This window comes from Takifugu rubripes, chromosome 2 (assembly GCF_901000725.2).
Source record: "Takifugu rubripes chromosome 2, fTakRub1.2, whole genome shotgun sequence".
Taxonomy (NCBI): domain Eukaryota; kingdom Metazoa; phylum Chordata; class Actinopteri; order Tetraodontiformes; family Tetraodontidae; genus Takifugu; species Takifugu rubripes.
In genome coordinates, this window is record NC_042286.1 from 3291908 (window position 1) to 3307484 (window position 15577).

The 15577-nt window shown below is 45.0% G+C and overlaps 3 protein-coding genes across 14 annotated transcripts; 2 read left to right on the top strand and 1 right to left on the bottom strand.

Annotated features, from left to right (window-relative positions):
• Nucleotides 1–430: 430 nt before the first annotated feature.
• Nucleotides 431–3170, top strand: LOC101071644 (MARCKS-related protein 1-A-like). Its single transcript, XM_011614526.2, has 3 exons — nucleotides 431–580; nucleotides 659–753; nucleotides 1821–3170. Exons 2-3 carry the CDS (start codon nucleotides 670–672, stop codon nucleotides 2364–2366), a joined length of 630 nt encoding a protein of 209 aa, XP_011612828.1. The 5' UTR covers nucleotides 431–580; nucleotides 659–669; the 3' UTR covers nucleotides 2367–3170.
• gjb9a (gap junction protein beta 9a) lies at nucleotides 2818–8717 on the bottom strand. The gene is made up of 4 exons (XM_011614516.2): nucleotides 8465–8717; nucleotides 5694–5909; nucleotides 5225–5526; nucleotides 2818–5139 (listed from the first exon to the last, which is right to left on the bottom strand). The coding sequence occupies exons 2-4, from the start codon at nucleotides 5862–5864 to the stop codon at nucleotides 4797–4799; spliced, it is 816 nt and encodes a 271-aa protein (XP_011612818.1). The 5' UTR covers nucleotides 5865–5909; nucleotides 8465–8717; the 3' UTR covers nucleotides 2818–4796.
• Nucleotides 8718–10878: 2161 nt separating this feature from the next.
• Nucleotides 10879–14736, top strand: ptp4a2a (protein tyrosine phosphatase 4A2a). Of its 12 annotated transcripts, none has more exons than XM_003962289.3 (10): nucleotides 10879–10991; nucleotides 11603–11735; nucleotides 11810–11941; nucleotides 12398–12553; nucleotides 12742–12777; nucleotides 12867–12962; nucleotides 13038–13130; nucleotides 13398–13528; nucleotides 13694–13768; nucleotides 13867–14736. In XM_003962289.3, exons 6-10 carry the CDS (start codon nucleotides 12867–12869, stop codon nucleotides 13976–13978), a joined length of 507 nt encoding a protein of 168 aa, XP_003962338.1. In that variant the 5' UTR covers nucleotides 10879–10991; nucleotides 11603–11735; nucleotides 11810–11941; nucleotides 12398–12553; nucleotides 12742–12777; the 3' UTR covers nucleotides 13979–14736. The 12 variants fall into 12 exon arrangements, with proteins under 12 accessions (XP_003962338.1, XP_011612858.1, XP_029688768.1 ...); XM_011614556.2 differs by having other exon boundaries at nucleotides 12398–12465; XM_029832908.1 differs by having other exon boundaries at nucleotides 11810–11929; nucleotides 12398–12465.
• Nucleotides 14737–15577: the final 841 nt, after the last annotated feature.

Below are 15577 nucleotides of genomic sequence, written 5' to 3' on the forward strand. Positions count from 1 at the left end.
GAGAAACCTCATTACTGGCTGATTCACTGTCTCTGTCTGACTGTGACAATGCAGTCCCAATGCCTCCGGCAGACCTGGTTGCGTGGCTATTGATCAGTTCTAATGACTTACTTAAATGGTCTTTTCAGTGGTCTATCTATCTATCTATTTATCTATCTAGTCTCTATCCTTGTTTCAAATATCTTTTTTTTTTAAAGTCGTATTTTAAGTACTTTCTGGTAATATTTCTGTCGAAAATTTCTGTAGAAAAGTTTCAAAAATGTCCAAAACTGTGGTTGAAGACTCGCTTCTCATGCAGCTGCAGAAGCAGACTGTTGCATGGAGGGCAGGGTTGGTGGCAGACCACGCCCCCCCCCCGCACACCATTGGACGCCTGCGCAAAGCCCCGCCCCGGGGTGGGGTCTGTGGTCGATTTTTGAGGCGCGGTTGAAGTATTCAACAGCCGTAACTCCGCCATCCCTTAATTTGAGCTCAGCCGCCGTGGGGTTTGCAGTCTCTGCAGAGGGGATCTTCTCATCACTAGTCCTACAAGGGAGAAGACCCCGTTGGATTTTTTTCCCCCCCTCAATCTCTCACCAAGGTTTTGCCCGTACCCGAGCTGGATTTTTAAAATCCCAGAAACTTTATTTTTTTGATTTTCTTTTTTCGTTCATATCAGATAAAGGAAAAATGGGAGGCACCGTGACCAAGAGTGGAGTAGCTGTGGAGGGAAAGGCCGCCACTGAGCCCGCTAATGGCAAAGCCAACGGACAGGTGAGTGCATCAATTCAGACAAGGGAACGGGACGGGGAGCCACATGGCCCCAAACGCCCCCTGGTAGCACGGGTGACAAGGGACCCGGGTGAGAGGCTGTGCTGAGCACGCACAGTTGTAGCCTGGGACGGGTTCACGTACATTACTCTAAAGATTTTGACAAAATAATGCCAGGTGACCTACAGTAGAGCTGATTGGACACGCTCGTCCCCGCGGAGCGCGCACCAGACGTGCCTTTTGTTAATTCGGGCCGCTGCTCGCGGGGGTTAATACGTCCACACATTTGCTCAAATTATGACACATTCTTGGCCAAATGCACGTTGGGGTCGTGTTTTCAGTCACGCGTTTCCAGTTCGCGGGGGTGGGGGATTCTGGTTCCGTGCGTCGAACAAAAGATGAGGCGAAACTGGCGCAAAGGATGCAAATGCGCTCGGAAGAAGGCGCGTGTTGCGGGACCGCAAATAAGGGTCGTTTCAAATCCCCCGGTACCCCAGACGATCTTGAAATGAAAATGAAATAGTGCAGGTAGATCCAGCTTTTGGCTTCTTCGTGATAGCGCAGCCGATTGGTCTTTAATCGTGCTGCCAATCTGGGAGGCGATGCTGATAAATGTTCCATTTAGGCAGCTTGAGTTGGGTGCAACATGTAGATGTATAACGTGGGTTTTATGGGCTGGCAACACTCGGTAGATCTGTGGCGGATGAGAGCAAAAAAACAGGTTTCAGGGGATTCTTTTGTTCCCCGAACTCAACTTTCAGATGCGTCTCTACTGCCACCCCACGGCCAGTGTTGCAATTGCAAACAGCTGTTGAACAACACCCCCCCCCCCACACACACACACACACACAAACTGCTAACCTGAAGTATAACACGGATTAACTGTTGAATAAATGGGCTAATGCTAATCTGTCATATGTCAGATCTCCTAGATTTATTTGGGATATTAGACCCCATTTCATCTATGTTTGATCCATCCATCTATATATGAGATGAGCAGAGGCACCATTTCTATTTTGACCCAGTTTGGTGGCATTTAATCCACAACTTATCATCCCCTCACTCTACAGGAGAACGGCCACGTCAAAACCAACGGCGACGTGTCTGCCAAGCCCGACGGAGAAGCGGCGGCGGCTGATGGGAACGGAACTGCCGAGCCCGCCAAAGAGGGGGAGGCCAATGCCGGGGATGCAATTGAACCTGCTCCCGCAGCTGAGGGCGAGGCCGCCAAGACCGAGGGCGACGCCGCCAAGGATGGCAAAAAGAAGAAGAAGTTCTCCCTGAAGAACTCCTTTAAGTTCAAGGGGATCTCGCTGAAGAAGAGCAAGAAGAGCAGCGAGGAAGGAAAGGAGGAGGCCGCCTCGCCTACAGCGGAGGACAAGCCGGAGGAGAACGGCCACGCAGCCAAGGAAACCAAAGATGAGACGCCAGCGACCGAGGCCAAAGAAGGTGAGGCCCCCAGCGCCGCACCCGAGGCCGAAACCGAGACACCAGAGGAGGCCCCGGCTGCAGAGGCCGCCCCCACCGAGGAGCCCACTGCCGCCGCCGCCCCGGCCCCCGCCGAGGAAACGACACCCGCAGCCTCTGAGGCCGAGGCCGAGGTCAAGGCAGAGTGACTTCCCTCCGCCGCAGCACCTGAACTGATTTTCCAAGATTAAAGTATATAAATATATATATGAGAGACTCGTGCCACGTTCTTAAAAGTTATAAACGACTACAAAAAGAAGACGACGGATATATCACACTTGCTGATTCAACCACCAGTTCACTGCCTTTTATTAGTTCGACAGACGGAACCTCACCGGGCCCTCTCATACTGAACGTGCTCATGTCGCCGCCCACGGTATAGAGACTGGCGTGTGACGAAGGTAATGGGTTGGATTTGGAATGAATCGGGAGTACTGACTTTCTTTCCTAAATCATGGCGAAGCATCCTTTTTAATCGGCGTGGCAGCCCTATAACTTTTTTTTTTTCCATCTTTTTTCGGGATCTGAAAAATTGAGTGGGACCAACCATCTCCCCCACTGGAAATGACTGTTACATGGACATAGACCCTTCAAAAGATCTTTTTTTTTAGAATTCTACAATCCCACAAGTAAACCCCAAAATTACAAGTATTTTGTCATTTTTAGAACAGAAAATGGAGCAGGAGAGATGGGGGGAGAGCTGTGTCTTTCTTTGTGCGTTTTAAATCCTTTTCCTGGCTATAACCACATGTCGAGCTTCTTGAGTATTCACATTTCAGAGTTTCCAATGCAGGGGTTGGGATTGTGTCTAAAATGTGAGCTTTTATCTGCAATCTGTCTCTGTAAATATGTTTTGGCCAACATTTTTGGTTCTCTTTATTTTGCTATCGTTCTAAGATGTTAATGGTTTTATTGTAACTTTTAATAAGGGTAAATAAATGTTCAATCCCCTCTTCCTGTGTTTTGCTTTGTGATTAATGCACTATTAGAACACTTATTAAACTTACATTTCTGGTGCTGGCACAGGTAGGTGCTTCTTTTAGCACATAATAAACCTTTTCTTATGACACCAAGAGTGAATGTTTGCCTCTCCTTCCCTTCAGTGGGTAGAAACTAGCTTCTGCTCAGCTCATTGTTCCATTTCTCTTCCTATGGGACAGACGGGTCAAATTAGTTGTGCTCAGATAAGTTGTATCCAAACTTGTGCTTGATTTGGTGTAGTAATGATCAGATTAATTATATACTGCATACCGGTAACCATGGATATGGTACACATTGGTGTTTAACTGCTTACATGGTCCACTTCAGAATCGGTTATGGTTGGATTCTTGTTCTGCAGCTACATTGCATTCAAACTCAAGCTGACCTGGGTTATTTTGAACCATTTGCAATAATGCCAATTAAATTTTAAAAAAAAACTTTTCCCGCTTGAGTGGCCGAGGAATAATAACACCAAAAGTATTTCGGGGTAATTTAGACCGAGCTGGATATTCAGTTGAATTAGATAATATTTCAGGTCGATGAACCCTTCCCAAGAATCATGTTTATTTAATGCATAATGCTGCCACCTAGTGGCGCCGTAGATACCTAAAGTTTATCATGAGCGCCTCCCTTTATAGTGGACTCAAAAACGAAGATTGACTGAATGTCTTCATTTACAGCTGTTGCAAATTCAAATCTGCTCGGATTCTTCTTGTGCCCTCCCGGTTGTACTAACACTACGCTGTACCAGCCTGACAATGTTGAGCCCAGTCAGCTTTAACAGAGCTTTTCTTTCAAGTCTTCAAAAAAAAAAAGAAAAAACAAGTTTTGGTCCACTTTGTGACATTCCTGCAGGCCTGTAGTCAAACAGAGGTAGTCTGCTCTGTGTCTGAGGATTAAATCCAGCCTGTCCAGCAAACTGCAGCATCCGGGACCCACTCTTTAGTCACCATGACAGTATTAGGCATGTAGGTGGCTTTGGGTCTCAGTAGTTGCATGTTGGTAGATATTAGAAGTCTTTTTCCCTTTTATTAGAAGAAATACAAACAGAACAGCATCACTTTGTCCGTCACACAATTATTAAAGTTTAAATATATTTAATGTACTGAGTACATTTCGTTTCTTACAATTTTTACATCAAATTCTATATACAGTGATGTTGAATCATAATCAGCTGCTCTCACACACAGAGTTGGATTTGACCTGGGTCCTACAAGATGGATTCCATCCATCAATCCATCCATCCGTCCACCCATCCATCCGTCCATCCATCCATGGTCATGGAAGTGTTGAGCTGATCCAAACCAGTCCAGGATGGAATATGACACCATTTAAGCACAAATATCAAGGAACACTTAACCCCAGAGAGGCCATTTCCATAGTTTTAGGCCATAACACTGTTTCCTGATTGGCCTCGACCAGGGACATGGTGATGTCCTCTAGACGTCCTACCTCTTGTGAAAAGAGGTGAAGTGGTTCAGAGCTTCGAACGGCTGCCTCTTCAACCCAGACCCTGACAAGCAGCTACGGATAAACTGAGAAATGAAGCTAACTCTGTCCTATTGCATTACCTCCCGGGTCACACAAGCCTGTGAGTTTTACAGTGTGGTCGTCACAGTACCTTCTCTGACCTTCTCCTTTCTGTTTAAACTGAGCTGACTGTCCGTCAGGGTTGGGTCAGTCTTGTGATACTGGGATCTGGGTGGGACCATGTCGGTGAGTTCGTGCTGCTCAGCAAATAGGATCTGTTCGTTCTGGTGGCGGATCTTTACCAGTTTGGCGATGCGCTTCCCAACAAGATAGAGCATTTCGCAGAGGCACATGAAAATGCAAAGCGCACTGGACACGACCATGAACAACATGAAGATCTTTTTCTCTGTCGGGCGACTGATGAAGCAGTCGACCGTGTTGGGACACGGATCCAGCGAACATTTCGACAACCTGCCCAGATAAAAAAAGAGAAGTATGAATTCACTACTGCAGGTAGTTGCATGGAATCATTCTTCACACCACATTTAAATGTTACCTGGGCAAGTCATAACCATCATATATCTTGTACAGAATATAAAGAAACGAGGCGTCAAATCCAGCTTTGAGGATCAGACTCAGCAGATAGGTCCACCACAGCCCCCCTCTCTTCTTGCCGGGGTTGCTGTATAGGTGAGAGCCGTGGTGCTGCTCCACGTATTTGGCATCCTTCCCTTCACGGAATTTGACGTGAGCCATCACTATCAAGGACGGGCAGGTGACGAAGATCAGCTGCAGAGCCCAGAGACGGATGTGGGAGATGGGGAAGATGTGGTCGTAGCAGATGTTGGTACAACCCGGCTGGAAGGCAAAAAACATTTGACGGGGCGGCATTTGGACCAGAGATGAGAAGATTAGAGGGCATTTCTAATAATATTAATCTGGAATCAATCTAAATCTAGTACGCTAGTGTAGCATCTTGCTATAAACTACTTTCCAACAAACATGTGTTTTTTTCCTTATGTTACCTGTCGAGTGTTGCACACGAAATCCTTGCTCTCGTCACCCCAGACCCTCTGTGCTGCCACCACAAACACCAGCACACGGAACACAAACACCATGGACAGCCAGATTCTCCCAAAGGCCGTGGAGTATTTGTTGACTCCACTGAGAAGGCTCTCCAGCCCCGACCAGTTCATCCCTGCTGCTGCTGCCCTGGCCCGAGGGAGGAAAGCAAGTTTACCCTGTAACGTACAGGAAGAGAGAAAGGAAAGTTAGGTCTTTAAAAACTCCGAGAGAGCGGCTCGTTATTTTGTCAAGTGACACCACAAATGGTGATTTAGTAGGACAGCGTCTTTGAATTTGTAGCTCCCGCCGGATAGAGAGAGCTTTCTGGTGGTTCTGAGGTTCAGACACGAAGCTTTCATCGTGGGCAGACAGAGAGAGAGAGAGAGGTTCCACTCAGCTCCTGCAGGGATAAGAAATGCTGCCGGGCTTTGTTTGGTGACTGATCCTTGACAGGGGGACTAGGCGAGGCTCCCTTCCAGGTGGGCACTGAAACTTTTCAGACTGCATTGAACTCAGCCACTCTTTCCTTCCATCTTGCTGTCTGGGGACTGTTGTTGACTCTGCACCACACTGTTCCCGGCTGTATCTGCTTGCTGTATTGTTGCTGTATGTGAACGACCTCTGCAGGGCTGAAATCTACTGTCGGCATGCTCACACATGCTGTGATGTTACAACTGTGTAATGTAATGCTAGCGGAGGTAGCTAGATGTGCGTCACCACCGTCCTCTCAGAGCAATTCACCATGTTTGAAGTGATTGCAGCAGGATGGTAACTGATTAGGGACACAGGAAGTTGGTTCCTGATTTGAACCGTGTTGTCCAAACAGCAGTGGCCTGGGGTGTTTCTGAGGGTGACAATGAAGGTCTCCGCTAGCTGGTGTGCACATGCACTGATCACTATGGCAGGTGTATTCATAAATGAAATGTAGGATTATTAATATTACCAGACCGCTCATTAATGTGTGTCGAGTATGTGGTTTTATAGGCTCATGGATGAATCGTCCTGCTGGGATTCTAAGCAAGACTGGAAACCGTCAACAACTGAGCCTGCCCAGTTCTGAGATGAACAAGTTACCTTAAAGGCTCATTTCTAATGCAGCTCTTATTCAAGCTAAAACTATTTACTTTAGGAAATACACAAACTCTACATCGGCCCTAGACGTCAGACAAATGTCTACAGTGGGGAAATGGGCACAGCTTCCAACAGAAAGAGGAAAATAAAATGTCTTTCAACATTTTAACCTGTGGACTGTTTCTATAACTGTGCTTTCTTCCCAAAGTCCAAACAGGCCTATTTTGATGTATTGGAAATGCTCAACTGTCCCTCAGTGTGAGGGTGTGACTGACTGCTGAGGGCTGGACAGCAGCCTCTCACCCAGTGGCTGCTGGGCCGGCCTCCAGAACCCAATTATATATTATTTAATATTGCCGATTGTCAGGAAATGACGATGTTCAAATCTGTGTCTATCGGTGAACTTTTGGGTCTTTTGGTCAGTGAATTGAAGTTGATTCAGAGAGTCCTTTAGTGTCCCTGGGACACAGATACCCACAACTTGTTTTGTATAAGTTAGATTTGTTCAGATGAGATGCAAATGTCACACAATCAGGTTGAGCAAAGGAACTCAAGACGATGATTGTTATGTTTGGGTGTGGGCGCTGGAGGAAAAGGAAAGTGGCGAAGCTGAGCGTTGACACTCAGGCCTGCTGCTTACACCCCACAAAAGCATTCATCACCACTCCCTAAGCATTCTGTTCACCTGGCCAACCTGTTACTGCACCATCTCTCTGGAGCCTCTGTAGTTCTAAATAAACATCAATTCAAAATTTGCATACCTCCTGTCTGGAGAGCGCCCTTCACTCCACATTTTCATGCTGTTTTCATGCTGTTGTTAAATCAGCTACCGGCTAATGTTTGGAGTTTTACAGTTTATATTAAAAAAATATATATATATATATACTTGTGTTCCTGTTCGACCAGCTGCCATAGATAAATTAACTGCCACAGTAGAGTTATAAAGTATGTAAAACAATAACAAACAGTCCTTTAAAAGTGTAGCTATTTAGTCACATGACCAGGCCCGTTTCCTGTGTTGAGGGCTACACCTGGATTGAGGCAGAACACCATGACTCTAAAGTGTGAGAAAAATGTCTGTTTTTATTCTAACCATCAAAGTTAAAGACCCACTTTCAGTTTAGGCTCCCTACGCTGGTCATAAATCTTATATGGAAACACCATCTGTATGGCAGAGAAGTGCAGGACCACACACTGTTTGGAAAAGTGTAAAATATTTAGATGTGGGACAACAGGAGTAGCCGGGCATCAAGCGCTCAACACTCAGTGTCTGACACTTTCAGTAAATAAATAAGACTTTTTCAGACCCTGTATTAACTCCCGTCCGTGTTCATTTGGGGGGAAAACGTAAAGCATATCTGAATATTTCACTCCTAAACATTCCACGGTGGTTTTGTCCCTCTGTTGAATCACCACACATTTCCTGACTGGTTGCTCAATGTCTTTATTTCCCTCTTAGTCATAGCAGAAGGAAAAAGTTACTCGAGTTGTGTCCTTTTTTTTAGGTGGAATGATGGAGTTTTTTTACCACTTTTCCTGAATCTAAGCGACTTCTATCTGTTTTTCGAGTAAATAAGGAAAATAAAATGAAGTGAGATGTCTGAGCCAGACGTTTGTCCGTAAGCATGTGGCAAGTTCATGAAACTCAATCAGGACTTACCTTGAGCTGAAACCCAGAGAAGCCCAAAGTGTCGGAGACCAGGAGACATAGATTGTTACACAACGGAGCAGTCAAACACGCTGAGGAAGATCCAGTTTTGGGGTTTTGACTTCTTTTTCTCTCTGTCTCTGCTGCTGCTGCTGCTGCTGCTGCTTTCTGTCGCCCTTCCCTCAGAAATCCTGCCAGACCAGATTCAGCAGCTTCGACGTCATCCCACAAACACACACACACGCAAACACATACACACACACTAACTTTACGTGCCCTGTCTTGTCATTTTGCAGGAAACAGGAAGACTCCCCTCCCTCCAACCTCCCATGAAACCCAACACCTTATGAATAGGTAAAGAAATGCACAACTCTGTTAAAGGGGGAGAACATCCAGCCCTGTGCGTGTGAACACACCCGCGTGCACACCCGCGTGTGTGTGGAATGGGTGATGCCACACCCTTTGTGAGGAGATAGGGAAATGTGTAATTATAGTGAATTTGTTCACATGGAAACCACTGATGAAAAAATAACAGCAAAGAAATATAGTAAAATAAACAACAAAGCTGCATTGTTGGCTGTTTGATTACCTATGAGGAAAGTACATAAGGCTAAAACCTTTCAATAATATGAATGTTTACTTGCGCTGCCATGGCAACTGGGTGAGTGGGAGAGTTCAAGCTGCCATATTGGTGCGCTGGTACTGTTGGCGGACATCTGTGGAACTTTCCTCATGTTAACAGTGGTTTACATCAAGAGGCTCAGATGGCTCCAATTAGCTCGACCACTATTTAAAACATTTTCTGCCGCTGACTCAGCGACCGTCTGACTCAAATGGTCACTTTAATCTACATCTAAACATCTTTGCTTATTTTGTTGTTATGCAAAAATGTGGTGAGGGAAGTAAAATAACAGATTTTTTTTTAAAAACCTAGAAAAGCAACTACAGTATTGTCAAGGTAGAGATAGTGTTGGGGAAATGAGTTTATTTATGTCAGTTCCTTTGCTGCTAACATCATAAATGACCAGTGAGGTAAATAAGTTTGAGTTTTGTAATTTTCTGCTTGTGTAAATATTCGTGTTCTCCAGCACCTACTTAGATCTACTCTGTAAACAATGAAGCCAGACCCTCCTTTACAACCGTCGAGAGGATCATAAATGTACTTTTTTTTTATTCCTCATGGTGGAAAAAATGATGCTGTTTTGTTTTAGGATGTATTGAGTTGCCATTTCTGTTAGAAGACACTGGAAGAACCATCAATCCTCCATTTCTCGAATGTACTCAAGACCTGACAGAAATGAATTATTCATTTTTCAGAGGTTTTATTTTTACACCCCAGAACTATCAGAGTCAGTCAAGAGTATCCCAGAAAGGTAAGTTAAGGTAGGTTTTTCCATTAATTCAATATAGTTCATTCAACATAATTAATTCAATATTATTTATTAATTCATAATTGAAATCTTTATTCATTTTTCAAAGAACTACGGTAGTAAAAGTTTATAATTTTTTCCTAATCTATAGCACTTGCAACCTGAACTTCTGAGGCCCAGGATAAAGATTTGCTAGCACGTAAAGCACATATGGAACACCATAGCGAAGTGGCCGTGGTCCATCGGTTCAGACATCGGTACCGAGTTTGAACTGGGGGCCTTCAGGCCGCAGGACGCACCTCCAATTGGGGTGGAGAATGGATCTGCAACCACAGAAAGACTGGTGATGGAGGACTGTAGTGATTAATAAGGTTGGTGGCAGCATAGCAAAGAAGGAACAGGAGAAACCAGAAACTAACGGAACAGTTGGAGAGAATCCTGGATGTTACAGTAACAGTGATCCCCTGTGGGGATTCCTACAGGTGATTCCCAGAGGTGACTCCCCACCACCAGGAAGCTTACTGTGCTCTACAAATGTATTTAAAAACTACATATGATTATGATTATTACTAAAACTCATACTTGAGTAGATGTCAAAATGTTATGTTCACATAAATATTATCAGGGAAACAGTATATCTGAGTACACATTGAATATTAAACATATTTTAGTATTTTCGGCGTGGAACCAAAAAACAAAAAACACAGATTTAAATGCCAAAAAGCAACTGTATTTCAATTAATTCGATTTTCCACGTCTAAACATGACAGATGAGTTGAAGTTGCTCTATGCCAACGGTAGATGGCAGCAATGAGCACGCAACTATTGTATTCAAGAACAGGGTCGCGACAGATTTACCCGTCTTCCAACCCTGCGTTAGGTGTGAACGGGGCTCTGTAGGAGCTGTCTGCATGATCGCCTGTTTCTTGTGTTGGTGAAATGTGATAAAATCTATGTTTGAGGCAGAAAGGCAGCAGTAATCAAGCTGAATCATTATCTTCAAGAGGAAGTCTATATCACATAAATGAGTCGTGTGTTTTATTTTGAAACCCCTTGCCGGAAGTCGGGTGGTTGATTGTTGCCAACGCGACCTTTCTTTTCATCATGTCTTCGCAGACTCACGCCAGCCTCTAGAAGCGTCTGGATTTTTCGTGAAGCCGGTGTGTTTAGTAAGTAGCTCAGACAGTCCGCGTATGTTTGTCCTCGACACGGATTCTGTCGCTGTCCCTTTGACCGCGTCCCCGTTAACAAAGACCCCGTTTTCGCTGCCGTTACTGAGACCCGGCGGATGCGCCGGCCGGGAAGCGTCGGCTCGCTCTTCATTCTGGATACATTGTTGTCGACCCGTTTTTAAACGACGTAGTTCGTGTCGCAGGTTCTGGCGCGGCTGGTTCTTCTCCGACTGTTGGCGGCGTCGTCACTCGTGCGAAGCTACGGCTACTTTTGGGGTCGTCCTGAATCAGCCAAAGGACGCGTTTAAAGAGCCCGAATCCGTAGCTGACTAACCGAGATGGCGTAGAGACATTGGTCGTCAATTTTTCGCGAAGTTCCGTTTGACCCGACAGATGTATTGTCGGCCCATATGACGAACCTCCGGTATTAAACACGCCAGGAACCTTCGGGTGATGCTGTGAGGAACAGGCTGCCTGGGCGACCGCTGGCCTCTGTAAACACACCAGTTGAAGCGTTTTTTAATTGGATCTGCTCCGACTTTTTTTTTGTAAACGGTGTTTGCTCCGATCCGGGGACAATTGACTTTACCTGTTTTTCCTCTGCGCAGCAGGTTAGCAGTGAGCTAGCGGGCCTTTGTCAGCCAGGACGCAGGGACGCAGCAGCATCCTCATCAATGGTGTGTCTACTTCCCGGAGCTGTCACATTCTCCTGTGTCCGCTCAATGAGCTGTCTCCATCGCAGTGAGTGTGTCCCCAGCAGCTTCCGGAGCAAGCGATCAGTCCCACCTGAACCTCGGTCCCTGTCCCCACCTCAGGCTGCACCTGTATGGCGTTTGCGAGGCTCGGAGGGGAGTTCTGCCAAGCCCAGCACCTGCTGCTCATCGTGGACAAGTGAGAAGAGAAGGCCTTCTGGGTCCTGCCGCTCACACGCACAGGTCTGTGCACAGGTCTGTAGCCACTGGGGTCTGCATTAAAAGTGTACATTCACAGCACAGATGTCACAGAAGGTTTCCATCCAGTGATGCACAGTTAGTCCTCATGTGACTTTCTTGTATCGAGCTCAAGCTAATTAGGGTGAAATATTTGTAGCCTATTTCAGATTCTGTTTACAGTGTAAACTTTATTGTCAATGTCTGTTATCTTCTGCATGCTGTGTGCGGGGGCTGTAGGTCAGTGTGATGACTTTTTTTGTCCATTTACCAGAGTGAGCATGCGTAGTGGTAAATTAAGAATAATTGGTTGATTATCTTTGTGGAGGGGGAGAAAACACACATTCTGCCCCCACCCCCCATTTACAAAGTTTATAACACCAAACAAACACTTGGCAATCTGTGAAAGCGAGACAAAACTGTTTTTGGATCTCTCTCTCCTCCTCTTCCTCTTCCTCTTCCTCCTCCTCATAGGTTCTTACTGCCATTTGTTGACCCATATGAAGACGAGCCAACCGTCAGACTTGCATCTGCTCTTCGGAGTAAGGGAGCGTCATTCTAGTCCTGGACGTTTCCTCACAGCTCCCCTCCCCTGCGTTGTCTTTCCTGAATGGGCTAAAACATTTCATAGTAAATAAGTACAGGTCTTCTTTTCATTCTCCAGGGCTGAATATTAGCCTTCCTCTGGTCTTTTTTCCAACCAGAAAAAAACTTCGGACACTTTTCTTTTTTCCATTGCAAGTTTATATTATAGTTTAGTTGATATTTGCCAAATTACAGGAATCATAAGGCAGTAAAAAGTGTTTTTTTCTCCACAGATTTGCAGTAAACACAAGAGCTGAAGCCTTTTAGTTGCAAGTTGGCTTTTTTTTAGTTGTATGATACAAATTTTTTTTATCAAGTTTTTCTTTTAATGAATGAACAAATCTTTTTGGGTGCAAAGATGAACCGACCAGCGCCAGTGGAGATTACATACGACTGTTTGAGATTCCTCATCACACATAATCCCACAAATGTACAGCTGGGGAAGTTTATAGAGGTATACAATTGCCACAAATCCCTGCTCCTCTTTTCTAAATGATGGAACAGTTATAAAGCATGTTTTGATGCGTAGGATCTTAAGGCCTATGGAGTGAACACGTTGGTCAGGGTGTGCGCTGCTACCTATGACAAGACGCCAGTGGAACAAGAAGGAATACAAGTCCTGGTGAGACATGTGGACTTCATTTACTGGGCAGTTTAGCAGGAATCCTCTGCAAGATATCGCATGTTTTTATTAGTGCAAAAGGCTTCAAGTTTAAAGAGCCAATTTTGCCCACTTCCATCAGAATTGAACATAATTGCTGGTTGAGTGAATCCTTGATCTTTTTTTTTGTACAATATTAAGTCCAAACTCTTTTAGACCGATTATCCAGTGTGTGTCCGTATAACCATATGCAGTGTGCATCACAGACTGATCTCTTCCTCCTCCCAGGACTGGCCCTTCGACGATGGCTCCGCTCCACCGGACCAGGTGGTTGATGACTGGCTGAACCTGCTGCAGATGAAGTTTCGAGATGAGCCCGGCAGCTGCGTGGCCGTGCACTGTGTTGCTGGACTCGGACGGTCGGTACCCCCCCCGCTGTTACTACATGTCCCTTCATCTTCAAACTGTTGCCTCGTCTGCTAATGTGTGGTGAAGCGTAATGGCTGATATTTCTGGAAGGTTCTGAATCTATTGACGGGCAGATGACTGTTGACTTAAGTACGCCAATCATCGTTGTTCCCTAGAGCTCCTGTGTTGGTGGCTCTGGCTCTAATCGAGTGTGGGATGGAATATGAGGATGCGGTACACTTCATAAGACAGTGAGTATAAAGCTTAGTGTCACACTCTTAAAATATGCAGCAAATCTGCGTGGAAGCGTTGCAGTTTCTGCGTACTACATGCAGCTTCTGCTTATCAGGAAACGTCGTGGAGCCTTCAACTCTAAGCAGCTGCTTTACCTGGAAAACTACAAACCTAAACTCTGTCTTCGCTCCAAAGATGCAAACGGACAGCTCTGCTGTATACAGTAGGACGCCGCCATCCCGCTCAGCATTGCTGCGCCCTTTCCTGAGTTTATTCAGTTTATTTAGAGGAGTAAAAGAGATTAACATTTGTTCTGATGGTTTTAAAATATCCTCGAGCCTCCATTCAATTATCCCAATTTGAAACAGAGGCATAAAAAAAGAGTTAAAGGTTGTCCATTATTGGTCTTTAAATAAGATTTAGTAACAGTTTAAGTTAAAAGTTTAATTTGGCCACAACAACACTGTGAAAAAGACAAATCCAGCCATCATAGTTGTTCACACAGATCCTTTTAAGGTGCAGCTGTAGGTATTGTCGATGTTAAAGATGTGTCAGGTCAAATATTATAGCAGCTCTTAAATCAGTAGGAAGGTCCTTTTGACTCTTGATTCTCTCCTGTTAGGTTAAAATTGCTTTCACCACCCAAAATGCTGAATAAATAACTTGCAGCATGTGTGCGTGGTTGTCTGTACCTCCGTCTGGTCAGCTGCTGTCTCGCTATGATGCCAGTGGTCTCTGTGGTGTTGCAGTCCCTCTCATTTTTCACTTCTTATACCCTTTATTTATTTATACTTGTCCTTTATTTAATGAAGCCACAAATTTGTGAAATGTTTGTCTGCTTGAAACGAAGAAGAAAAGTGTTGGTCGCGTCGCCATCTGCCGTCTTCGCCGCCGCCGTTTCCCTTGCGGGGTCGCGGTGCTGCCGGAGCCTTTCCAGCTGCTTCACTGTTGGTTAGTTTAGGTAATTAAAGTGGTTATTACTCTACCTTTCTGTGGTGTCTCTATTACTCTTTCTTTTATTTTTTGGGAAAACACAACAGCCATAAATCTACTTTAGTGGCTTCACTCTATCCTGTGATATTTCCTCAATTTTACTCATTTGAAGTTGAACATTTTGCCAAAAGTGACTTTTGTTTGCACCCTCATTTTGATTTTAGAAGTAGGGGGTTAGTTGGGATACCTAGGGTTAGGAGCTGGGTGCTGTATCATGCCCATGAGAGTCCTCACAAAGATAGAAGTGCAAGGATGTGTGTGTGCATGCGTGAGACAGTGAGAGATTGCCTTTGGCTGTGGTGATGGTGTGCGAATGCGGCTGTCAGCGGGGAGTGATGGTCTCATGCAGCCTGTAGATAGTTCAAGGGCGACCGGCTCTATCGACTGACCTGACGTCACACAGCACATGAATTAACCTTGAAAGAGAGCGCCACGGTGGGCGAATACAACAAACATGCGCAAAATAACTTTGACTGTCCGGCCCAATAGTGATGGACAGGTTAGAGACTTGAAAATCAAATGTGAATATGAAAAGTGAATTATCTTTGTGTGATATTTCATGACCATAGAGTTCATAAAGTTGGAAAAAGGACATCAATTATTTTTTGTACAACACTGATGTGGCCAGTCGGTTCACATGGACACCGGCGTCGTCAGATAATCGACTCAGTATGAGCAAAACACAACTTTATGAACAATTTTTTTAAACCTGAGAATTTAGTAGTACTTTTCCCCAGTGCTTAAAGCACATTTGGCAGCATCAGCAGACATTATTTCTGGTCGTAGGTTAGCTCAGGAAATTAAATGTGGTCAAAAACTTCAGGTCAAGATGC